This window comes from Thermobia domestica, chromosome 11 (assembly GCF_964235325.1).
Source record: "Thermobia domestica chromosome 11, izTheDome1.hap1.1, whole genome shotgun sequence".
Classification (NCBI taxonomy): Eukaryota; Metazoa; Arthropoda; class Insecta; order Zygentoma; family Lepismatidae; genus Thermobia; species Thermobia domestica.
The window spans coordinates 18,822,034-18,847,885 of NC_137464.1; the positions used below are offsets into that span (position 1 = coordinate 18,822,034).

The window sequence follows — 25,852 nt, forward strand, 5'->3', positions numbered from 1 at the left end:
ATCTGTTTTGTTGTTTTCCTTCTGAACTGGAACAATGATTGATTCACTTCACTCTTATGGTAATTCCTCCTTGTTCCAGATAATGAGAATGAGTTTGTGTATTTTGCTCTACAATTTTTAACCTCCAGGTAAAATTAAGTCAATCAGAATTTCGTCTACACCCGGAGATGTGTGTTTAATTTTTTAAATAGCGATTTCTATTTCTGTCTAGTTAGGTTCTGAATTATACGGTTATGCTGCATGCATTTCACTTTCTCCACGCGCATTAGTTTTTGGCTAGGTGTTAAGCAAATCGTCAAAGAAATCTTTCCATCTATTTAAGATGCTATCTGTATCAGTGAGAACTCTTTCTTTAGGTTCCTTTAATATATAAGCACGAAGTTGATAGCCTTTCTTAAGTTCGTTGATGCATTTATACATGTCCCGAATGTTGTTGTTTTCACTATTATCTTCAAGTTAATTAATTTTAACTTTCAAAAGTCGCGTTTCTTTGTTCTAAAAATTTTAGAAGTTTTCTGCCAGATGACAATGAAATTTTATGTAGTTATTTCGTTCGGATTTTGTAGCCAACGTAGTTTCTTCTGTTTTCTCTACTCTGCTACTTTAGTACATTCCTGGTTGAACCATGGTTTGTTCCTACGTATTTCTGCGTGCTCCAATATTTCTTTTGCTGAAATTTTAATGTTATCTCTAATTTCAACCAAGTATCTTGAACACTAGTGCACTCCGAACCTTCTAAAACCGAGAATCTATTCGACACTTCAATCTGGCTCTCCTCTCACCTGACTCCTTTATTTAAAAATAATAATAATAATAATAATAATAATAATAATAATAATAATAATAATAATAATAATAATAATAAACCGCTCCGTTTTCAGATATTGAATATTTCCTTTATTCCACGATAGTCTCTCTCTTACTATCACAATCAACTCATCTGAACGACCGAACATCAGTTGTGCTAGACCGTTCTTTTCTGTCTACTAAAACATGATCAGTTTGAATATGCGTTTTTCCATCTGATAAAGTCCAAGTATATTTATGAATGTCGCGATGTTGGAATTTTGTAATCTTCACGATAAAGTTTCTGGATATTGCACAGTTCACGAGTCTAACGTCGTTTTCACAACCTTCCTTATGCAAACATTTATTCCCTATAATGGATTTGAAAATACCCTCTGGTCCTAAATCGCATTGAAACAGCCTAACAGAATTTTCATATGGTATTGCAGGAGATTATCAAATACCCATTATATTCTTTCGTAAAAACTGTATTTTTCTAATCGCCATCCTTATTTTCTGTTGGGACATGTGCATTTAAAACAATAATATTACACCACCGACCCTTTAGAGAAGTAAAAGAAAATCTATCATGAACAAATTCAACCTATGTAATTGCTGATATTGCGTATTCGTTTGTGAACGGAAAGCCCTGTTTCTATTTGGTAATTTTTAATTTGTTCCCCGTAAAAGAACGTAAAATTTCCAGACTTGACTTCTCAATTTCCTTCTCGTCTAACTTCCTGATATCCCACTAGGTCCAACCTCTATTTTTAAACTCATTTTTTACAAATTTTAACGCGCCTGCCCTATAGAGACTTCTTATATTTCATGATCTAAATCTCGTGTCGATTTTACTTTGCGGAGTTCGTGCCAAGTTATCAGTTTTGATCCGAGGATTCTGCGGGTTTTTTTTTTTTTTTTTTTTTTTTTTTTTTTTTTTTTTTTTTTTTTTTTTTTTTTTAAGGATGAGGTTGTTAGCCTCACACCAAATTCTCAAGCTGGATTATCACCCCTTGTCTGTCCGCGACAGTTACTCAGTATATTCGCAGCTAATCTCTATATCCCAGAGGCCTTCTCCTCGATTCACAACCTACACGCCGTGCCGTGGTGACAGGAAGACCACATTTTACGGAAATTAATCTTATATATAAAAGAGAACGTACAAAATCCTTTGTTCCCTCATCACGCTAATACGGCTGAACCAATTTCTTTTATTTTTGGGGGGTTATTAGGATTTGGACCCTAGATGGTTTTTATCATATCACTTTAATTTTTAATTACCAGTGTCTTGAGATAATTGACCATTCAAGTGTCCATAACGTACAAATCCTTTGTTATTAGTTCATCATAGGTAAAAATAAACGTATTTATATGCAACCCGCATGACCGTGTCACTCGGCGGGTTAACATAAATGACAGGCGATATACAGCGGAAAATAGCTTGAATCTTCTGTTTAAAATTTTTTAATTGATTTGCTTATTTTTACAGACACTTTTACAATATGCCAGCACCGGGATGACCGCAGCGAAGCGGGGCGGGTTAACATAAATGACAGGCGATATAATGTTAAGATTTACTGCAATCTTCTATGGTTTTTATCATATCACTTGAAAGCGAAAAAGTAAAAATTATCTAAGTAACAAAGTTTATTGCGTTCCGGGGTGACCGCAGCGAAGCGGGGTGAACGCTGCTAGTACAGCTATATTTCAGAAATACAACAGGTACTGATTATCCGAATACTGCTTTAAAACACACAGAAACAATCAATATGCTCGTATATATGGATGCATATTAAGACTGTGAAAGCTACGATGCCGTAAAAATCGTAAATTAGAGACTAGTGTCAGTGTAGTACTACATGCTTCATACGTTTGACTATCCGAACTATTCTTGATGTATGACTGTTTCGTTTTATAGCTATATAACTTTATAATATTTTTATAAGTAATTATACTCTTTACCTGTTTTCTGCCAATAACAACTGTATGAATTTATAGTACAAAACTGAAATACAGAAGAATAAAATTTAAAAAAAAAATAATAATAATAATAATAATAATAATAATAATAATAATAATAATAATGTGATATTTCGCAGGGCATCTTATGTAAAGGGCGCCTTGTATTCTTCACAGGTTCTGTACTGACAGTCAGTATTCGAATTTATTAAACAAAGCTGGTATACAGGATAACTAGAACCACTTATCTATAAAGTGATGTTTCGTAGGGCGCCTTATGTAAAGGGCGCACTGTACCTTTCACGGGTTCTTCGCCAACAGTAACTGTGTGTATTTATTGTACAGAACTGTGGTATCCAGAAGAGTAAATAAAATCGTTCATCTTTGATGTGGTCTCGGAAGGGCGCCTAATGTAAAGGGCGCACTGCATCTTTCGCAGGTTCTTTACCAACAAAACTGTAAGAATTTATTACTAAACACATGTACCTTTATTTATACTATGATAATTTGGAGGGCGCACCGGGACACGTCCCGGTGGGCCAGCACGGGCCTGGTGGTACCTTACGTCATAAATCATATGCACTGTTCAAATTCAAACTGCTTAAGCGGTTTTAGCCTGGGTGTTGATTAGTCAGTTATTCAGGACTTCTTTTACATATAAAAATGTATTTCCAGGAGGCCGTTTATATATATATGATGGACGCCCAAAGAAGCTTATCTCCGAACTGTCTTCTCTCTACCGTGAAACACGGCGTGGCATGATGTTGTGAGATGCAATTTCTTAATATTTCGTGGGTCTTGTGGTTACGCTCACAACACGTACTTGTATACTTACTCCGTGAAGGTATTTTAATACACTACCCGGACATAACTAAGCTTATGTGCAGAAAAGAACCCTGAGACCATCGCTACACAGAAGGGAACATTCCTGATGATGAAGTTAGTATGTGATAGAGTATCCTATGACACTTTAAACCACTCGTCACAGATTGCCTCAAGTAACGTTTGCGGGACTCTGTGGCCGTTTGCGCAAGTTTCGTTAAAGATGCCGAACATTTTGTATAAAGTCCGGAAATTGTCCAGGCCACTGCAGAGTTTGAACCTCACTCTTCTTCCGGCCAGTGGTCAGGTTTGCCCTATGACATGGTGTCACATCCACTACTTGCGTAGTCCTCCGTGGTGTCGCTACTGTCGATAGAACTAATGGTCCGCAGTTACAGTTTCTGTTTTATTCCAATACAGATGCTGGCTACTACAGTTGAGATCTGAATTATTATCATTCACACTTACTCCAAAAGTTTCCTACTAGAATTAGGTCAGAATTAAGTATATTTTAGAAATGCAGGATTTGTAGCTTTACAATTCTTGAAAACTTGGATGCAAGCAACCGAAGGCAGTGAGTAACTTCCAAGTTGGGCGCCAGGGCCATGGTTTCTTTTGTTGCACATACAGACCTTTTTATGTGCTTTTGTTTATCAAGTTTTCGTTTAGTGACGTCAGGGTGAGTGACGTGTATTACCCTACGCCCTCTAGTGACAATACGGAAGGGCAGTTGTAGTAGCGGGATGCACACACACACAGTTACAGTTCGTGTTCTGTATGAGTGCTGTGCGCTGGAAGTTGCTGCTCTGTAGGAAGCAGTCGTATGCAACTATCGTAGAGTGCGGTCAACACAGATCGTGTGCCTATCTAACACAGATCGTAAGTTTAATAGTAAATGAAGCGAGTATAATTACGTGCTCCGGTGTGATTTTTATAGCTACTGAAAGTTAGTGCTGCAGGAAGTTGGGACGTGTATAATATTGGACTCCAGCCTGTGCACAGAACTGACAGTGTGAAAATCACGTCGAATCTTCTAGAAGATAGGAAGATCAAAGGAAGCATTACCTGTAAGAGAAGGTTTTTTCTTTTTATCCAAGACGACGAAAGAAAACCACGCTTGTGGAAATTGAGGTAAGGTACTCACGTATTCTATATAGTTTATATATATATATATATATATATATATATATATATATATATATATATATATATATATAAAATTTCCAACATACTGGTTATGGGCCCAGTGTGCTTAATAAGGCCCAGTGTGCTTCCTGAAATTTTCCGAAACTGCTGTGTCTGGTTTTAAGTGCTTGAATAGTGCAACGAATGGCTTACGCATTATTTTAGGCGTGCTAGTGACATATGCATATTCTAAGTGTAGTGCAACTAGTGTGGTGTGAAGTGCAAATAGATTTATTGCATTTTACGTTTCCTAGTAGTAAAAGTCGAGACGTTTGTATTCAAATACACCTAGTAGGTTAGTTGGTCTGTGTCAGTTTTGTTTTCTTTCTTTAAAACACGAAGATGGATTTGTTAAAGAATATAAAGCCGTTATCGTGTGAGAAAGAGTGGCCCGTATGGAAAAGAAAAATTAGGGACTTATTAGAATACCATGAAGGGACACTAGAAGTTATCGATGGCAAGTTGCGAAAACCGGAACCGTTAGAAGATTCCGCTTCAGAAGCTCAAAAGAAGAAATATAGAGCAGAGGCTGACGTTTACCGGAAAGCTAATAGTTATGCCAAGTCGATGATAACTAGTGCAGTAACGGATGAAGTCTACCAGAAGATAATGGAGAAAGATACGGCTGAAGAAATGTGGTTAGCTTTAAAGAAGCTATTTGAGGCAAGTTCCACAGATCAATTGTTCAAGATTTGTATGGACTTTTTCGCCTTTTCTTGGAGTGAAAGTGAAGATGTTTCCACACACATAGCTAAATTGAACAGTTTGTGGATGGAACTTAACAGTGGATTGAAGGACAAAGGACATACTGAATTACCGGATCTTTTGTTGATCTGTAAAGTGTTACATATCCTACCCAGTACTTTTGAAACTTTCAAATCAAGTTGGATGTTGCTGACCAAAGAAGTACAACGTACGTTTGACGAATTGACTACACAATTGTGTATGTTCGAAAGGAACTTTGTACAGCGGTCACCAATAGGCAAGTACAAGGGTGCGTCTTCAGAGCAAGAAGCATTAGTAGTGAATCCGCCGAAGCAATTACAGAAGAAGGTGAAGAAAGACGATATTTGTAATTACTGCAGACGAAGAGGGCATTGGGTTCGAACGTGCAAAAAGTGGATTGCAGATGGGAAACCGCCTAAGAATGAGAAGAAGAAGAATCAGAAATCTAGTGAAACCAAGTTGACAATTGTCTATTCTGCGAACGAAGAATGTTCTACAGAAGAAAATGGACCTTTCGTTTGGTGGATTGACAATGGTGCAACGAAGCATGTAACACACACACCCGATTTCTTCCTCAATTATCAGAAGTTTGAGAACCCGAGTAGTATTTCAGCAGCAGGTAAAGAGAAGCTGCTTGCATTAGGGAAAGGTGACGTCAAAGTGCTTTCAAAAGTGAAAGGTAAGAAAGTTGACTTAATCCTTACGGATGTGTGGTACGTTCCGAATATTACGAAAAATCTGTTCTCAGTTTTGGCCGCACAGGATAGGAATAGGAATAGTAAATTTACGTCGTCTACCACAGAGTGTTTGTTAGAAGTGGACGGAGTTGTTATCGTTCAAGGCAAAAGAAAAGTACAAGGGGCATTGTTCAAAGCGCAGTTTGAACCAGTACCCTCAAGTAATAGTGAAGAAGTGAATGTTGTGATGTCTGATAAAGCTCTTTTACAATTGTACCATAGCAGATGGGGACATCAGGACAAGCAACATATCAAAGATTTAATGAAGAGCTGAATATTTCTGTGAAAGATGAAAATGTTCTCTGTGACTCTTGTGTTTACGGAAAAGCGCACAGACTACCGTTTAGTAGTAGAAAACCTTCATCTTCAGTGGGACAGTTATTATCAGCAGATGTCTGTGGTCCCTTTAGTGAATCGTTTCAGAAATACAAGTACTTAGCTATATTCAGAGACGATTATTCAAAGTACAGGTTTGGTGTTTTTCTACATCAAAAATCAGAAGTGAAAGATGCCTTGAAACAGGTGTTAGCCAGTGCCAAGGCAGAAGGACATACCATTAGAGAGTTTCTTAGCGACAACGGAGGAGAATTCGATAATGCCGAAGTACGGAAGATACTCAAGGAGTATGGCATCCATCAACGGTTCACAGCGCCTTATACACCGGAACAAAATGGGGGTAGTGAGCGTGAGAATAGAACCATTGTGGAAATGGCAAGAACATTTCTTTACTCTAACCAAGAAGTGCAATTTCCGCAAGAGATGTGGGCAGAAATGGCCTTAACAGCGATCTACATTCTTAACAGGACCGGAAAATCTTCACAAAAAGGTGTCAGTCCATATGAACTCTGGAAGCAGAAGAGACCAAGGATTAAGCATATGAGACAGATCGGTTGCAAGTGTTATGTGCACATTCCGGTACAAAAAAGAAGAAAGATGGACAGGAAAGCCAAGCAAGGATATCTCATTGGTTACAATGGAGATGAAGCATATCGAGTCTGGATTAAAGAAGAAAGAAGAGTTATTATCTCCAGAGACGTCATTTTCAAAGAAAGTACACTTGAAGAAACTTCTAGAGAAGAAGTACAAGTACGAACAAGGGACGTTCAGAGTAGAGAACCGGAAGAGATCTCAAAACCTATAGTCGAGCAAGAATCGGCAAAAATTAAAGAAGATAGACCGCTAGTGTTTCCCAAGTCGAGTACGGAAGAGAAATTTAATGGTCAGGACATTGTGTTGCGAGACCGAGCGACTCTGAAGAAACCTGCAAAATACGACGATTATGTGATGGCCGTAGAAGAGTTAGTTAATGACTTAGACAGTCCAAGTTCCTATGACGAAGCCATACAAAGCAAAGAAAGTTTTGAATGGAAGAAGGCAATGGACAAGGAAATGGAGTCGTTGCGCGAGAATGAGACATGGGAACTATGTGATTTACCGCAAGGAAAAAAGGCAATTCCATGTAAATGGGTGTACAAGGTTAAGAATAACCCAGATGGTAGCATTGAGAAATACAAAGCAAGACTAGTGGCGAAAGGTTTTAGTCAGAAGAAAGACATCGACTACAAGCAGACTTTCAGTCCAGTGGCAAAACTTGGTACAATAAGAGCCATGTTGAGTGTAGCAGCGAATGAGGGACTACATCTACTTCAATTTGATGTGTCCACAGCTTTTCTCTATGGAAATCTAGAAGAAGAAATATATATAAAGCAGCCAGAAGGGTACCAAGATGGCTCAGAAAAGGTGTGCAAACTTAAGAGAAGTCTGTACGGATTGAAGCAAGCACCCCGTTGTTGGAACAGACGGTTTGGTGATTTCTTGCTTAATCAGGGTTTTACGAAAAGTGATGCTGATCCATGCCTTTTTATTCGGGAAAGAGATACGGATAAAATTCTCTTAATTCTTTATGTGCATGATGGCCTGGTCGCATTTAGTAATAAAGAAAAAGTTGATGAATTCCTAGCGACACTGAAAAGCGAATTCAAGATAACTGTTCAAGTAGAGGCTCACTACTTCCTGGGATTGGAAATAGAGAGGCGTGACAATGGCGATATCAAGATACATCAGACAGCATACACCAAAAGACTGCTTCACAAGTTCCATTTTGATGCGTGTAGAGCAGTAACAACACCTGTTATTAAAATGAAAACATCTGAAGAAAAGGTAAACAGAGACTATCCTTATCGCAAGGCAGTGGGTTGTTTGATGTATCTCATGCTAGGTACGAGACCAGATATTGCCTACAGTGTGAGTGTGCTTTCAAGAACGCTTGAACATCCTACAGACACTGATGTAATGAGACTAAAACGTGTATTTAGATACATAAGAGGTACTGTTGAGCTAGGAATTGTTTATCAGCATAACAAGAATACAGGTATTCTTGAATGATTCAGTGATGCTGACTTTGCTGGTTGTGAGAAAACAGGGAAGTCAACCACGGGAGTTCTTGTGCTTTATTCTGGTGGAAGTATAAGTTGGCTGAGTCAACGTCAAAGTATGGTAACGACCTCAACCACAGAAGCTGAACTAGTAGCAGCTACAGAGGCGGCGAAGGAAGTCATCTGGCTAAAACGGCTTTTCCAAGAGATTACACAGCTGGAGAAGATGCCCGTCATTCAAGTCGATAACAGCGCAGCGGTGAGACTTGCAGAGAACCCGGAATTCCACAAGAGGACCAAACATATTCAGACCAAGCAGTTCTTTATTCGCGAAAAGGTGACTCAAGAAGAATTAGGGGTGAACCAGATCTCAACACAAGAACAGCTAGCAGATTTGCTGACAAAGCCTCTCATGAGAAATAGGTTAGCACTACTTTGTAACAAGATAGGCCTTGTAAATTAGAACATAGTTAGTTGTACATTAATTGTATATATATGTAAGTAACTCAATATTGTTATCCATGTATAATAATATTGACGAAAACTTGTCAATAAGGGAAAGTGTTGCACATACAGACCTTTTTATGTGCTTTTGTTTATCAAGTTTTCGTTTAGTGACGTCAGGGTGAGTGACGTGTATTACCCTACGCCCTCTAGTGACAATACGGAAGGGCAGTTGTAGTAGCGGGATGCACACACACACAGTTACAGTTCGTGTTCTGTATGAGTGCTGTGCACTGGAAGTTGCTGCTCTGTAGGAAGCAGTCGTATGCAACTATCGTAGAGTGCGGTCAACACAGATCGTGTGCCTATCTAACACAGATCGTAAGTTTAATAGTAAATGAAGCGAGTATAATTACGTGCTCCGGTGTGATTTTTATAGCTACTGAAAGTTAGTGCTGCAGGAAGTTGGGACGTGTATAATATTGGACTCCAGCCTGTGCACAGGACTGACAGTGTGAAAATCATGTCGAATCTTCTAGAAGATAGGAAGATCAAAGGAAGCATTACCTGTAAGAGAAGGTTTTTTCTTTTTATCCAAGACGACGAAAGAAAACCACGCTTGTGGAAATTGAGGTAAGGTACTCACGTATTCTATATAGTTTTTTTTTCTTTCTTTTTATAAAATTTCCAACATCTTTTAGATCTTGACAACATAGTTTTGTTAAACGTTTCTTTCGTTTTACTAAGACTACATACAGCCGACTGAAAAATTACCATAATTGTGAGACCCACTAGTAATACTTTTTAGATATATGTACAATTCTGCTAAAAGAATGCGAAAGACGCAGCTTAATTGAAATATCTCTACCGAAAGAGTTGCGGAGCAGAATAACATTTAAATCAATATTATAACTAAAATGCTTTATATTCTCCGTGGAAATGTTGACTTATCTAACTTAAATAAATATCCACTACTGCAACTAAATGTAAGCTTCACAATTATTTTCAAGCACCACTTCAATTTTTAATCCTTAAAACCACGTTACAATAAATAGGACAAAAAGGAAGTGGAAAGAAGCAGATTGGATAAAGAAGGTAGGAAGAGATATGTTGATGAACTAAACAGGGGGCTTACCTATTAATGAATCACGGCAGAGAATTTTGGATAGCATACAGAGCAAGATTGAATTGAAAAAAAGGCCTTATAAGAACCAAAAAAGGCGGCATGTGATTGGTTGGGAAATGGACACAGGGACCTACGGAATTGTCTGAAGGCTTCAGCCAATAGAATTTAGACTTTTTTATTAGGATGAGTATACAGAGGTTGTTCAGCCTACGTTTGGCCGATTTCGTTCCTTCCCCCTCCCGGGCAGAATGGGAGAATGGGACCCGACCTGACTCGTGGCGTCCTGCAGTATTGTGCAGTGGCTTCCTGGGAACGGAGTTGGTTTTCCGCGCGGACGACAATAACGCACAAAATGGGACCATTATTGTGAGTGTTGTGTTAAATTTGTTTCCAAGTGTGTGGGTTTCCGCTCTGTGACCAAAATGTCGCCCAAACTAAGCCGGTTTTGGGAAGGCTATGTTGCGGCTCTTTATGACGCCCACTTTAGTGTTTCTGTCATTATAAAACAGTGCAAGAAGAATGGTTGCAACATCAGTTTAAGTGGAATAAAAATGTTATTAAAAAGTACAAGGGCAACGAAGGTCCACCATTTGGATCACCAACGAAGTTGCCTAGGAAGCGGGAATGCACCAAGGCCACCTCCACCGTGCAGAGGAAACTTCGCAAAATGGCAATGCAAGAAAATCTGCCAACACAAAGGTGTATGGCTAATCGTCTTGACGTGTCTTTGGGGACTGTGAGCTGGACCTTACACCATCAACTCAAGCTGGAAAAAGTCATGAAAGCTCGCGTCCATCTTCTCACGGATGCTTACCAAAAGGAACGAAAGTGTAACGCCCGAAAGCTGTACGAACGGCAGCTGGCAAAACAAAGGTCGATGAAGCATGGATTTACCTTTCCGACTGCTGCAAACCGAGAGCCATCATGCACCGAGAGAAAGGCGCCAAGAACTTCAGAAGGTGGGTCTGTGTCTGTAAAGAATCCTTCCCAAAAGGGTTCATGGTTGTTACTGGCTACTATTACCGAGGTAAACTAAAGATTCGTAGGGTGGCGAAGAACTGCAAAATAAATTCGCAGTATTTTCAGGAGCAGATCATGCGGCCGATCTACGAGCATGAGATTCCAACAATGTATGGAAATGACGCCAATCTGGTGCGCATTCACATGGACAAGGCTTCATCACATATCTCACGATCGTCCCTCGTATTCTACAGGGAGATGGAGGAGGCAAGTGGTATAAAGGAGATACCTTTCAATGAGGAACCTGTTAAATCTCCAGATGCAAGTCCTATGGACTATTATGGATTTAGATTACTGAAGCGGGCTTTGGGAAAACGGCGTGTGACAACTGGGAACGACTTTGGAAAGCTGTGCAAAGGGAATGGGACAAGATTCCCCTCCCAGTTCTTCAGAGAAGCCTATTACAGTGGAAATTACGCTGTCGGGCTATTGTTAGGAACTAAGGGAAACACATCGAGCACTTACGGACCTGGCGCCATGGAATCTTCTAAATTTTTAGGTCAGTTGAAATCGGCCAAATGTAGACTGACAACCTCTGTATATATGTCTGTATCTTCATTTATGTTCTATACTGTCTGTATAGTGTCTGATAAAGGATATCGTAGATATCTGAAACTGTAACACATTATAGTTTAAAATACAGTGTGTGTTTAAGCTTTGATCAGTATTTCTTTTGTTCGGTATCCAATCCAAAGCCATGGATAGTGTAAAATAGGAAATGAAATGAAATGAAATCTTTAAGTTTTACGTCCCACGGTTATGCCGGTTAGGCTAAAGGAGACGGTTATGATAAAAGATGAGTGAAATGGTGGAATGAAGTGGGAGGAAACGGGAGAACCCCGAGAAAACCCACGAGCACGGTGTTTGTTCACCACAAAGTCCACATGGTGCGAGCTGGGATCGAACCAGGGACCCCAAGCACCACAGGTGAACGCTCTACCACTGAGCCACCGCCCCCCCCCCTTTCAGTGTAAAATAGGAATTAACATTAACTTTTTACACACTACATTGCGATTAGCATTAGTTTTCACTGCACTTATGAATAGTACAACCTTATATCAGTTATCTCCCAACAATTTCATAAAATTCTATACTCTTATCCAGTTTGATGTATTACTTAAAAAAAGTAGATCAACAAAGTAAAAATATTTAGCAAATTAAGACAATTAGGTATTTCTACGTTTATTTACCTCCTTTCGTTTGTCGACATTCTTCTTCTTTGGCTTGTCTTCGTCCTCGTCATGAACTTCATTATCAAATGCAATCACTTTTCGTTTCACAGCTTGAATGTGTCTCTTATCGTACGATCTTCGAGGTGGCTGAAAAATAAGTCATATTTTAAAACGCTTGAAAATGTCATCACATTCACGATAGTAATAAGAAAAAGTTAAATCTGCAAAATATTTTTGTGTCCTTCCTAAAATTTAAAGCAAGTTGTGTTGTAATTCAGAGTTCTATCAATAATATACTGCTGTTATAACAAATGGCATAAGTGATATAAGGTGGAAAATTTTCCGTTCTGTACAAAGTGATCAAGTAACAATTCTTCATTAACCATAAAATTAATTGAATTCATGTATAGAAATGTTAAAAAGTGAAAGACCGTTTAAAGAATCTGAAAATTGTCATGCCTCAGAAAATTTTCCAGTACTATGTAGGAACAAGTGAAACAATTTTTCATGTGTCGGAAAATTTTCATCATTCTGAAGCAAAAAGTAAAGCAACTTTTTATGAATCGGAAAGTTTTATTGTTCTGTTGAAACAAGTGAAAAAACTTTTCATAAGCCGAACAATTTTGAATAGTATGTATAGTGATGTTAGGTGGAAAATTTTCCACTATATTTAATTGCACGTTGAACTATAAAATTGAATTCCTGTAGAAAAAAGTTAGACAGTAACAAATTATAATTCCCAATTAGCTTTCGGGAACAGGAAAATTTCTAATATTTCGAGTTGGCAAGTAAAAATTTACATAGTGTATGTCTCTCTCTCTCTCTGTCATACTCACACTATATATATATATATATATATATATATATATATATATATATATATATATATATATTAGGGTGGTCCAACATAGAATGGTAAAGAAAAAAGATCTTTGACCTAAACGCATAGTTGCCAATTTTGATTCATGTCTAAATATACTGAATGAAAAAATTCATCGCAGTAAAAAAATATTTAGAGGTCGCTCAAGGTCTTCAATTATGCTCCATACCTGTCATTTGAAATATTGAACGTATTCGCATTTAAGCGGTGATGGATCTTTTCGTTGTTTTGTGCAATGCTTGTGAATTTCATCCAAAAACAACATTTAAAGTGGCCAGGATTTCGTAAGAAGGGGAGAAGGGGTATGTGACATGAAATAACCCCGTTACAACAATATCCATTTTTAACTTACACCCCCCGTTTCCTCCACACAAAGCTGCACGTAAGAAAGAGTAACCAAACGCTTCCTGTAGCTTTTTATTTTTAACGTTGATTCTTCTTTTTCTCGTTTCTTTTTGTTTAATCCTTCCTTAATCTTTCCATTTTTTTGGTTTCGGAACGTGCCTGAAATGGCGTTTCTAGTGTAGGCGTAAACATAAGACATATAAGTCCACGACTGGAAGAGAAACTGAGTTATATTTATGATTGGTATTGTCTAAAATATGGATAAATTTCATCTAATTAATTATGCACCTCCCACAATTTTGGAGAACATACTAGAGGTCCAAATATTCCACTGTTTCAACGTTTCCAAGAGTTTTGACCAAACCTTAAGCATTATAATTTTAAGACGCTTGAAGACGAACGCCTTTCCATGCCATATGTACGAACACTGAAAAATGAAGTTGTTATGTTTCTACAAAATTGTCTTGTACATAAGGAAGATAATAACTATGTTCCCCGTGATGACTATAAAGAAATGATAGAGCTTTGCCTGTTGATACTTGGTGAATTTCCAAAGGAGTACCGTTTCAAGTCACCAGGTGCTTACCAGTAACGTAGCGTGAAGTTTTGAAATGGGTAGGCTGAAATTAGATTCGTAGCTAGAGGGTGGCTAGGAGGGGCCCAATCCCGTGAAACTTGCAATTTTTGTTGTATGTATATATGAGTGTAAAGTGAATTTAAGTTACCCCCCCGCAAAAAAAATCCCGCCCTTATTTAAACGACCACGTCTTAGTGTTCTGACTACGCTGTAATGCTTGATAGAAAAATGCTAATTCATGCAATATATTTTTCATACAATGCAAGAAAAAGTATAAGAGTGGTTCTGCTTCATATTTCCCTTACACATACGGTTTCTTTACATATGCAATACTCGCATATCACACATACACTGTATTACTGTTTCAAAGAAACAAATAAAGACAGATAGCTATAGGACAATCTTAAGTGTAACTTCCCCAAATCATAGACAAACTTAAGCACTTCACCACAACAACACATATCAGCATACTAATGGAAAACATTGGAGCAGTAGCTCACAGTCAATTGATGATTTTTACAGAAAAAGCTATTTTTAGATTGAAAGTGAAGAAACTATAAATCATCTGAGGTCTTCTTCAGTATCGATCTTCGAAAAAATTGCGGATAGCAACGCAACGCAAAAAATACAACATAACTGCTATGTCAATTATCGAAAACTAAAATGTAAATTTTACGCTGTGATAACGCAAACCAGTACGCGATAAGGTCCCTGATGAATTAATACTATTCATAATAACATAACATTTTTATTCTCTATGTCTCTCTTTTTTTTTCTTTTTTTTTTTTTTTAAATTTATTTATTTTAGTCAAAACTCGTTACTGAATGTGAGTTTCTAAATTTTTCATAGTCTCTGTTCTATACTTTCTTCCAAGACCGCATCCTGTCGCTTTTGTTTCGCCAAACACCCGAAAGGCTAGCCTTTCGTCAACATTCGTCCGCTTTCGTTGCATCATGTTGAATTTGTGTATAACTCAAGAAGTTTCCGTCTGCTGAGAGTGGCGGGAAAGTAATTGTCACCGCCTCATTCTCCTAATTCCACGAGAGAAGCGGAAGGCTAGCCGCCGATAGCCTTCAATGCGTTCTTGCAGAAGCCTCGCTTCAACTCGCTTGATGTTTAAACAGCGTATTATAAAATAAATCCATTTTAATAAAATTAAGTGTATCAATATCCAAAAGCAACATTTTAGGCTGATGTATAAATAAATGGATAGGCTAAGCCTTATAGCCTTAATGGACACTACGTCCCTGGTGCTTACCATATGGCTCGTTGGATGGGAAAGGTAATATGCTGCTTCAAGATATAAATTTTCCGCGAAATGTTTAAGCTTACAGTCAAAGAGGAAAAAAATCCTGCGGGAAATGTGTTTATTTGCAAGTCTCATATACGTGAAAGCATGGATTTCGTGTCCCAAGACATGTGATGCCCCCGTCAACGACTTACTTCTGTTCAAGCAGACCAAACAATACGCCATAAAGAATAAATCTGCAATGAACAAGTTTCAAACTCACTTGTGGAATCTTGGAGCAGAGTTAGTTCCGCTCTCACTGTTCTCTGAGAAGTTATCTTTCGAGAACAAGCGGAATATTATAAATCGTCTTAAGACTTGTGAAGAAAATTAAAGTTCAAGAGGCATAAAACTCACAGACTGCCACGGCTTAGAAACAAAGAATCTTCATGATTTGATTAATTCAGCCTCTCTTTGCGCCTTACGTTCTCTTCGAATTGACATCAATTTCATGTTCCAATGTGACCCCGAGCACTGAAGTAACTCGGACAAATTCCAAAAGGAGAAACGAATCATCGAGTCACTTAAGGTTGTCAACGATGCTGCTGAACGTTCAGTGGCCCTTATGTCCAATTTCAATAAGTCAAACACAAAAAAAGAAAGTGAAATGCAGAGCCTAATTCAGGTTGTTGAAGACCACAGAAAGTGCGTTTCAGACGCTCGAAAGAGCACTTTGAAAAATTACCAACTTTGTTAATAACCTTATTTTTTCTGTTTAAAATGAAAAGCAACTGCATATTTAGAGGTATCTCACTTATTTTGAAATCAATAAATGGTAATAGCTATTTGCAAGTTTAGTAATAATAATAAATAATTCATTTTTACAATTTACTTTATAAGGATTGAATTTTTAAACTTCCAATATGTCTCGTATACAACATAATTATATGCATCCTATGGCACCACTTCGTGTCGCTTGAGCGACCCCTAAATATTATCCAATTGAGTTGATTTTTTGCAGTGAAATATACTTGTAGGAAAGGAACAATATTAGCAACTATGCGCAATTAAATTCGAAAAAAAAAAACACCCTAATATATATATATATATATATATATATATATATATATATATAAAGTGCAGGGAACATAAATCGAGTTCGTGGAGTACAAATATCCCATCCCATTGTTCAAAATGTAGTAGGAAAGTGAAAAGAAACTTTTATGAAATCATGGTTATTTCAAAAACAGAAAATTCCACTATTTCTTCACATATAGGCCTGCCTATGTAATGAAATAACTACATAAAAGGTCCTTACAAAGATTATTTTGTAACAGAAAATAAGAAGAAATGCATTATTAGTTACATTTTACTTTCTCTTCTGAATGTATATATGAATAAATAAATGTTTTGTTCCAGAAAATGTTCAGTATTTTTTCCATGAGTTACTTAAACTGGAATTTTGTGTAGTCAAAAATTTACAGTAGGTATTTTATATTATCTCTACTTATTTGTGTATGTTGTAAGTATGTAAATCCAGAAAAGTAGTAGAGCTATAAGAAAACTTCGTCTTACGCGTATTATACTGACGAAATATGATTTTGTGAGATCAAAAGTGAATTTTGATTAGGGAAGAATACATTGAAGTTTTTGAAACATTTTTGCAGAAATAAAGAATCGTTAGATTTTTACTTCATGAAACTATTTTTCAGACAATATTTATTATAAGTAAATTTTACGGCTAAACAACGATGTCGGAATAAGTAGAGCAGGGCGCAAAATTTCAAAGTCAGACGCACTCGCCAACGCAAAAATTATGGTCGCCATTGTCTCTCACGTACAAATTATAACAGGTCTTATCCCTCTTCCACGGCCTTTGATTTGACAAAGAGATTCATCAGGGCGTAAAATTTCAAAACCAGACAATTAGATTCTTGAATTGGACAATTTATATACGTTAAAAAATATCTTACCTTAAGACTTCACGTTTGTGTAACGCTTTCTCTCTGTAGCAGTTGTCGATTGTAGTTTTCGGATCAAAGTCCTGAAGTGAAGGACCATAGAGGGAAATTGGAATAGAAATCTGTTCTAGGCACTGCGCTGTTCCCCCAACTGTTCTAACTTCAAACAGTGAGGGATACGATCTCTGATGTTGAGACGCCAGGAGGCAAACCATTTCGATTGAGGCGGATAAAGAAGGGCGAATTACAACAGTGTGAAGACTTCACATTCCGTGTTTTCTCCCACTCAATGTCAATTATTTTCGTGCGAAACAGAAACTGCGCAGCCCTGTGAGTTTAGGCAGAATTAATTCCTTCTGAACACTGGTCGCCAGTTCTAAACTTCTAGTCGCCAATGACGACCTGGCAACCGAAAATTTTGCGCCTTGAAGTAGAGTATGATTTTATGAATCGGAAAATTTTCATCACTATCTCTCTCATTGTAGATAAGTGGGATATAGCTTAGTTGGTGGTGGCGGCACTATGGCCTAAGAATGTGACGGATATGACTGTACATAGTATACAAAACAAGCATTTTTCTTTCATGCTAAAAAAAAATTTACTCAACTATTTAACATTCCTAAGCAGACCAATATTGTTTCATAGGTCCTCAATATTTCAGATATAATACGCTGAGCGAGTATCCATTTTATCATAGAATAATGACTACACTACACGATTTTATAACATAACAAACCTATAACATAAGTTTAGGATTTAGATTTCTGTACTTTCGGCATTTATGGTCATTTAGCCCGTCACGTACGAGGAACGACGTCCCTCGGCGAGCACACTATCCGGGGAAAGGGAAGGAATCGGCCTGGGACCTATAAGCGGCATTTGCCTGGTGTGAATGAGGAAAACCTCATTCGGGATGGCTGCCTTGAAAAAGCTCTTTCGACCGAGTGCCCCCACCAGGAATCGAACCCGGGACCGCTCGCGCCGAAGGGACCACATAATAAGTGTTTCAGTCTATGCGTTACGCTAATAGATGTCGCTACCTGCACTATCGCCCGCCTTGGATATTTGCCTGAATATTGAATAAAGTTTGGGGTGGTTTATGGGCACATTTATCAATAAATAAAAGTTGATTGTAAACAATTAGAGATTTTAATTAAGCACGAGTTTCATCTATAATGCAGTGGTTCCCAACCTTTCTTGACTGATGACACACTTTGCTGAACAGACATAACTTCCCGACGAACTTACTTGATTTTTATTAATAATATAAATTATAGTAGTGTAAGGCTATTAGTTTATCTGAAATAGTGCCTGTCAGTTTATATGTAATACTAAGAACTGCTGCTGCTTCTGGAGATGGTTGACTGGTGCAGTTCGTCTCAAAACTGATTTTATTGTTAAAATAGGATATGTTCCATTTGAAATACATTGTACATATTCCCTTTAACAATGACTGATTCATTATTAAATGTTCGATTTTTAAATTTTAAAATTTCGCGACACACCGGTTGGGAAACATTGTTATACTATAACTAACGGCTCGGCGGAATTACTAGTGAACATGTACAATTTTAAAGGATCTTTAAAAGCACAAAAATTTCCAAAATTAGTTTCCAGTCTCCTTTGGAAAGGTATCCAGAAACTTAATTTACAACTTTTAAGACATTTTCGAATTTCTCTTCTACTAAGACTTCAGAAGTTACTATAATAGCTAATATATTCATGGTGTGGCAAATAAAAAATTTCAATCCTAAAGTGTTTTCAAGAAAAATATGTTCGGCATAGAAACTTAGGGGAGACCGGGGTAATAAGAGACACGGGCAAAAAATACCCTAAATATCAAATCAAAATTATTTTTTTAAAAAGAAGTAATGAAACCGTCAATACCTTTACTTTCCTACCCCACTTGTACTTATGAACTAATATGACTTTTTATATTGTTATCACGCGATGGAAAAATACCTTCACTTTGAACTTACCATAGAAGTTCGTGATTGTTTTAAAATAAAATTTTATTGTGAAAAGTGAGTTACAAATGTGGAAATGACTGCTTTGTAACTTTGGGACTAAAATTATGAAGATTGATATGAAGTTTTGAAAAATGCTGAAACACTGCATTTCAGGTCAATTGAGGGTGTCTCTTATTACCCTTTTAGAAACTTAGAAGGGGTAATAAGAGACAGCTGTCTCTTATTACCCCAGTTCAACTTTACGTTTATTTAGCGCATGTATTACCTGCTAGTTTTTGTATATTCTATAGAAAGTAAATAAGAAACTTCTTACTCTCGCAATCCAGTCAAAAGTCTGTGCAAGATAGTGACAGTGTAGAATATGTTTTGGATCAACTAATTTCATCATCAACTGGTGAAAGTTTGCCAGGAGAAATTGATCCAACCAGAGCAGAATCTTGCTTAGAAATGTATTACGCCGTGTACTATGATCTTGACTGGTATATTGGGAGGGTTATTGCTTTCTCAGATGAAGGACCGTGCAAGGTTAAATTTTTGAAAAAAGGACTAAATGGTTTCAATTGGCCTGCCTATGATGACATGCAAACCGTGACATCCAAATTTGTGTTTTATGGACCTATCAAACTGGATGGAAATGGGCCATTCCAGATTTTAGCTCCCAAAAAAATCGTTATGTTTATAGCAAAGTGAAAAAGAACTTTTGAAACCAAAACAGAAAAATTAAATATGACTCATCTTCTTTTGGTAGGCCTAGGGTGTTTGTAGGACTATACTTAGCATTTGTTAAACTCATGCCTATATGCCAACAGTTCTTTTTGGCCTATGCATTTTTCATATGTTTAAGTGGTCCAGCCTAAGATAATTAGTAGATAATCCTGCTATAATTTTGTTACATTAAAGTTAAAATTACATTTTTGAGGTTTTTAAATGTTAACTTGGAGTCTACATAAGCTAGCATAACATTTTCAAACTTTTTTGCACATTTTTCTTATGTTCGTTCTACTGTACATCGTAAAAGGTTTAATATTCATCTTACATATTTTTCGAAAATGTAGTTTTCTACATTTTACATAAAATTTGATTAACGATAGGTTTACAACATTTTTCAATGTTCTCTTCTTATATGATTACAATTTAATAGCTTTTTCAATCCATTTAAGTTAGCTATTTTTTTTTTTTTTAATGCGGTGTGTTTTCTTTATTGCGAATTTAGGCACTTTTTAAGTTCATTTTCGACATTCTCCAGAAAATTTGTCAGCTTTTTTTTTTTCTTTTTTAATTGTGAGTTTTGTCCATGATGTATCTAGATTACTTAAAACTCAACTATACTTTGTTTTAATGGTTTTTGATATTTAATACTCAGGCAACTAAATTTTCCGAACGAATTACTGAATTTCATTTTTTAAACCTTGATATTTCGGGAATATATGTACATATTTCAGACCTGAAAAAAAAATGTTCAGAATTGCCTGAAGATGTTTCTTAAAACTCTTACTCATTTTTTATTCTATTTGCATGAGCAGTGAGAGCCCTGTCACTTATTACCTCTTACGGGTAATAAGAGATACTGACTTTAACAAAATTTTTCTTTTTTTTTTTTTTTTTTTCATGAAAAAGCAACTGGAAAAATGTGTTAATACATCAGCACGTTTCATTTTTTTTAGTACAATCACATACATTTTTTTCTAGTTCCTCAAGAAATCAATACAATTGCAATAATCTTTTATGTCTCTCATTACCCCGGACTCCCCTATTTATTTTCGAATTTTCATCAAATTATACGGGCGGAATCTTAAGAAAAATACATAATTGCATCTTGGTGACTTTTTAAAACTAAATTTGTACATCAAATTTAGAACATTTGAAGTACGTCGAAGTTTTCTATTATATTGATCTGAAACGCTTATAAATAACGAATAGAAAAGAAACTATTTGCTTACCTCTGTAAAGGAAATTGAAGGCGAATCTGGTGTTCTCTGAATGACTGAAGCAACCGTAGTTGTCCTTTCCTGGCGAGCTGGTTCCGCAACTGATGAGGAATTTGTGGACTTTGGCACTGTGCTAGTCGTGGACGCAGTCTTTTTTAACTTTAAATTTGCTAAAGCCCTTATTTTACCGATAGAAAACCTAGATGGAGCTACAACTGGAGCGGGTTTTTTGATTCGTGGAATGGAGTCCAAGAAAATTTTCCCACTAAATCCTGATGGTTTAACTGGTGAAATGAACTCTTCATCCTCGTCATCGGTGAATCCAAAGCAATTATCAACACTAAGTTCGTCTGTTTTCATTCCTTGTTTAGCACCATCACGAGGAGTTGAATGATCTTTAACAGCCGTCTTCATAAACGCAAGAAATTTACCAGTGCCGTTTGGTGTAGACGCGGCTAAGGCCTGGTCCTTGTTCTTGTTAACAACTGAAGATTCACTGGAAAGCACATTCGAGCTAACGTAAGAAGCTGCTACAAGCGAACTTCTCCTTGGTTCAACATTGAAATATCTAAATAGTGTTGTTTGACTTTTTGCACTATTAACTGGTTTAGGCTCAACATGTCCGGAACATGATGAGTCAATTCGCTGCGAATTGCTTTTATCTGTAAGATTCGCGCCCGGCAATTTTTCTTTCGAAATGTCTTCTCGAACAGGTGATTGCACTTGTGAGTTAATTCCCTGAAAACTGTTAAAAGATACAGAAACAGCTGCTCCACTTTTAGCGTTATTTATACTTCCATCCGTTTCATTTACGAGATTACTCTGTATATTTGTGCTTTCAGTAAGAGGTGAGTTTGTGTTCAATCGACGTGATTTTGCTTGAACCACTACCACTTCGTCATTTTCCTTCTCTAATTTCTGCTTTTTCACATATTTTCTCTTAGGTCTTTGAGTGGTCTTCTTCGCTTTTGTCTTCTTTCGCTCCTGCTCTTCACTGGGATCAACTTCGAATTCATAAATAGCTAACTTATTTCCAGCTGTAACTTCATTCATGCTGTGATCATCTTCCAAGGGGTATTTCTTGTAGACAGGTACAAATTTATTTTTATCAACGCAATTTTGACTTTCAACAACTTTAACTGTTTTCCCAATACTCTTCCGCTTTTTAGGTGTTTTACTAGAATTCAACTCAAACTTAACACGAAGTGACCTTGAATGCCTTTTCGTCTTTAAGGATGATGTAACGCCAGCGCTGCTCCTACGAGATTTGCGCTCTTGTGGTGTTGTATCTTTCTTTTCAGCACTTTTCCTTTGTTTCTTCACAGACGCAGTGTTTGGTGTAGAATTTAAATTTGTTTTATCTGTCAAAGCAGTACGTCCATCTTGTTTCCCATTTCGACATGTTTTCTCACGCAAACGCAATGATTTTGAAGGGGTCTTTTTTGCAATGGATTTTCTTGTCTGTCCCTTTTTATTTGAAAGACTTCTGCTTCCAGAAACCGATCTTCTTCTCTCAGTTTTAGAATCTTCCTTCTCGCTGTTTCTTTTCCGTATTCGACCCATTGTGTTAGTTGTTACACACAGTATTCATCACTTTGCGTACGTGGCAAAGTGTACGGAATCTGAAAAAATAAATAAATAAATTGCCAAGATTTACAAACATGAATAATAATTATGAACAAGAACATTTTCATGTTGGTATAGATAAATGATTTTTCAATCTATAGGTCACAAACTTCTTTTGTCAAATAGTACTATTACGTATAGCTTTAAAGTTTTGCGAAGTGTAATTAAGATATGAAGCATTAAATAGCTCAAGTCACTCTTCACTACATAATTGGATGAAACAACTGATAGTTTTGGAGTCAAGTGAAATCCAAATACAGGAATTCTTTTCATAATTACAACCAAAAATTAATCGCCATTGATAACCCCCAAAGCTGGACAACAGGCAACGGTGCGACAATGTCGCAGAAAGAAAATGCGGGCTACAGAAACACTGGCAGAGGAAAATTACTACCTCAGAAAGATTGTCTCCTCTGTAAATAAAATTTATAGTTGCAAAAAGATTTTCATCTCCGTAAATAAAATACAATTCAGAACAATTCAATGTTTGACAGTCATGATAATATACCGATAAACTTGAGAGGCGTCAAAGAGAAAAGTAAGTGATACGTACAATCGCCAATACGAGCGCTTCATTTGCCAGTACTACAGTGCATGCAGCCGAGTCGAGACCCTAGCAGACAGTCGTCCGGTGGCAGGATGCTTGCTGAGTTATTGTGCATTGTTTGGTAGCGCTGCCGTCGTGGTTATAATATGATTGTGATGTTTAAGAAAATGGCTACCTCAGGACGACTTGTGAAGCTGCTGGCCTTATGACTAGCCGCCCTGCAACCAGTGATTTTTCGTTTGAAGAGATTGACACAACTGATACACTGGCTTACATAAAGGTAAATGGACTACCTGCTCGTTGCAAGGAAAACCGGAAGTTTTTGAAAATTGTCAAAAATATGGTAGTCAACCACAATTATTTCAAGCCTATTTTTGGAGACAAATTAATGTCTAAAGAAGTGGCATAAAAAATTGTAAGAAGGACTGAAAGAAACTTAAATGATTCATTCATGTTTTAAGACGTAAATAAAAGAAAAAAAACACCAAATAAGTACCTGTAAATATGTGGGGATTTCTTGATTTGTTTACTTATTCATTTATTGTACAGCTTTGTAAGCTCCCTGTATATTTCTCTATAAATAAAATGCCTATAAGTATATAACAAAAAAATTTAGAAAAATAGACTTGAAAAACTTCTTTGCTTTTATGTGCTTAAAAACTTTATGTCATAATTTTACTACGCCATTACTAAAATGCCTGCTTTTTTTTTTTTTGTGTGTGTGTGTGTGTGTAAGTCGTCGCAAGAAGTTGAAAAACGTTCTGCTTTGGGTTTGATGACAATCCCCGGCTTATCAACAAAAACTCATAAGTAGGGGCACGAGTTTTTCGCGCTAAGAATTTCAAAATTTCGCGTTTAGTCGCATTTTCCAAATAAAGTTTTGCAATTCGTAGCTTTTGTGAAAAAGATATTCCCTGACATTAAAAAAAAAAAAAACTGTTCCTTTTATTCATAGATCACCACAGAAATAAACCGTCAATTACCTAAAAACAAAATACACAAAATATTTCACCTGACATTGTAAATTTCACTTATAGTTTTTTTTTTTTAATCAAACTGAAGGAAAAATGAAATCTTTGAGTTTTACGTCCCACGGTTATGCCGGTTAGGCTAAAGGAGACGGTGATTATGAGAGATGAGTGAAAATGGTGGAATGAAGAAAGTGGGAGGAAACGGGAGAACCCCGAGAAAACCCACGAGCACGGTGTTTGTCCACCACAAAGTTCACTTGGCGGGGGCTGGGATCAAACCCGGGACCCCAAGCACCAGAGGTGAACGCTCTACCACTGAGCCACCGCACCCCCCTCAAACTGAAGGAAAATTAGTAACTAAACTTACTATGAGTCCAGGAAACTTTTGCTGTCTTCTGAAAACACATAAGCACAAGTTACAGTTAAGCATTAAACATAAGCATGTTAGCTGTTTCCACATTTTCCTCCTTCATTGTTGACGTTTGTCACTTATCACCAGTCCATGGCATTGCCTAGCTAATTAAAACGGCTCCTCCCCACCCAGCTGCGATGGTGATATCTAACGTGCAACATGTTCTCTGTAGGAGCGCCCTCGTGGCTACGCGGTCAGCGTACGAGCCTTTGGCGTGGAAGACCCGGGTTTGATTCCCGGCGAGAGTTCATGTGGTTCGGATTCCACGTTAATCAGTAGGCCCACGTCTTACATAGCCTTGCTGCTGAAAGGGACGCTAAACTCAAAACCAATCAATGTTCTCTATAGCCGTGTCCGAATCACTCAAAATGCACCGTTCATGTTCTATCCTACCGTTAGCGAAAAACTGACGTTTTTCAATTAATGAAAAAGTATTTTTAAAATTTCGCGTAAAACTACCAATTCTGCGTTTCCTTGCGCAACGGAAACCAATGAATATACACAGAATATCATAAAACGTCAATAAACTGAAAATTACTTAATTCTGACACATTTCGTTTTATCGCGCATTGCGAAAAACTCGTGGCTCCACCCATAAGCCTTCATTTTACAATTGCAACGTTTGACTATTCAATTTCTGATTTTTTTAAAAAAATCTATTTACTGATTAGACCCGTTAAGTCTAATACCGTTCGAGGTGGGTATCACTGGAAAATGTTGACAAGCTCTGCTTAGTGGCAGACTGATTGAATGCGACGATCATTGATTCAAATCCCAGGCCATGCGTGGTGGGAACATCGTAGCATGCGTGAATTTTCAAGGGATACGCCAATTTCTTTCGACTGCCTTTATTCCACCATTTTCTTTATTTATATCAGGTATTTTCTTCAGTCTATACGATATATTGACTGGATGCAAACCTAAATATTTTATTTAATTTTCCTTCAATTTCTTAACACACTGACTGCCCAAGCCGAATTTCGACTTGTATCTAGGACTTCTGTCATGACTTCACTAATGCATAGATGAAAAAGTATGTGAAAGGACGAAAATG

General features: G+C 37.1%; 1 protein-coding gene across 2 annotated transcripts in view; it reads right to left on the reverse strand.

Moving 5' to 3' along the window:
- LOC145663942 (uncharacterized) overlaps nt 1-25,852 on the reverse strand; it is a 46,956-nt gene that overhangs the window by 9,270 nt on the left and 11,834 nt on the right. For both annotated transcript variants that reach the window (XM_081730164.1, XM_081730165.1), the window contains exons 2-3: nt 21,255-22,864; nt 12,371-12,499 (exon numbers count right to left, since the gene is read on the reverse strand). In XM_081730164.1, the coding sequence (XP_081586290.1) occupies nt 12,371-12,499; nt 21,255-22,805 (1,680 nt within the window). In that variant the 5' untranslated portion in view covers nt 22,806-22,864. The remainder of the gene's footprint in view (nt 1-12,370; nt 12,500-21,254; nt 22,865-25,852) is intronic.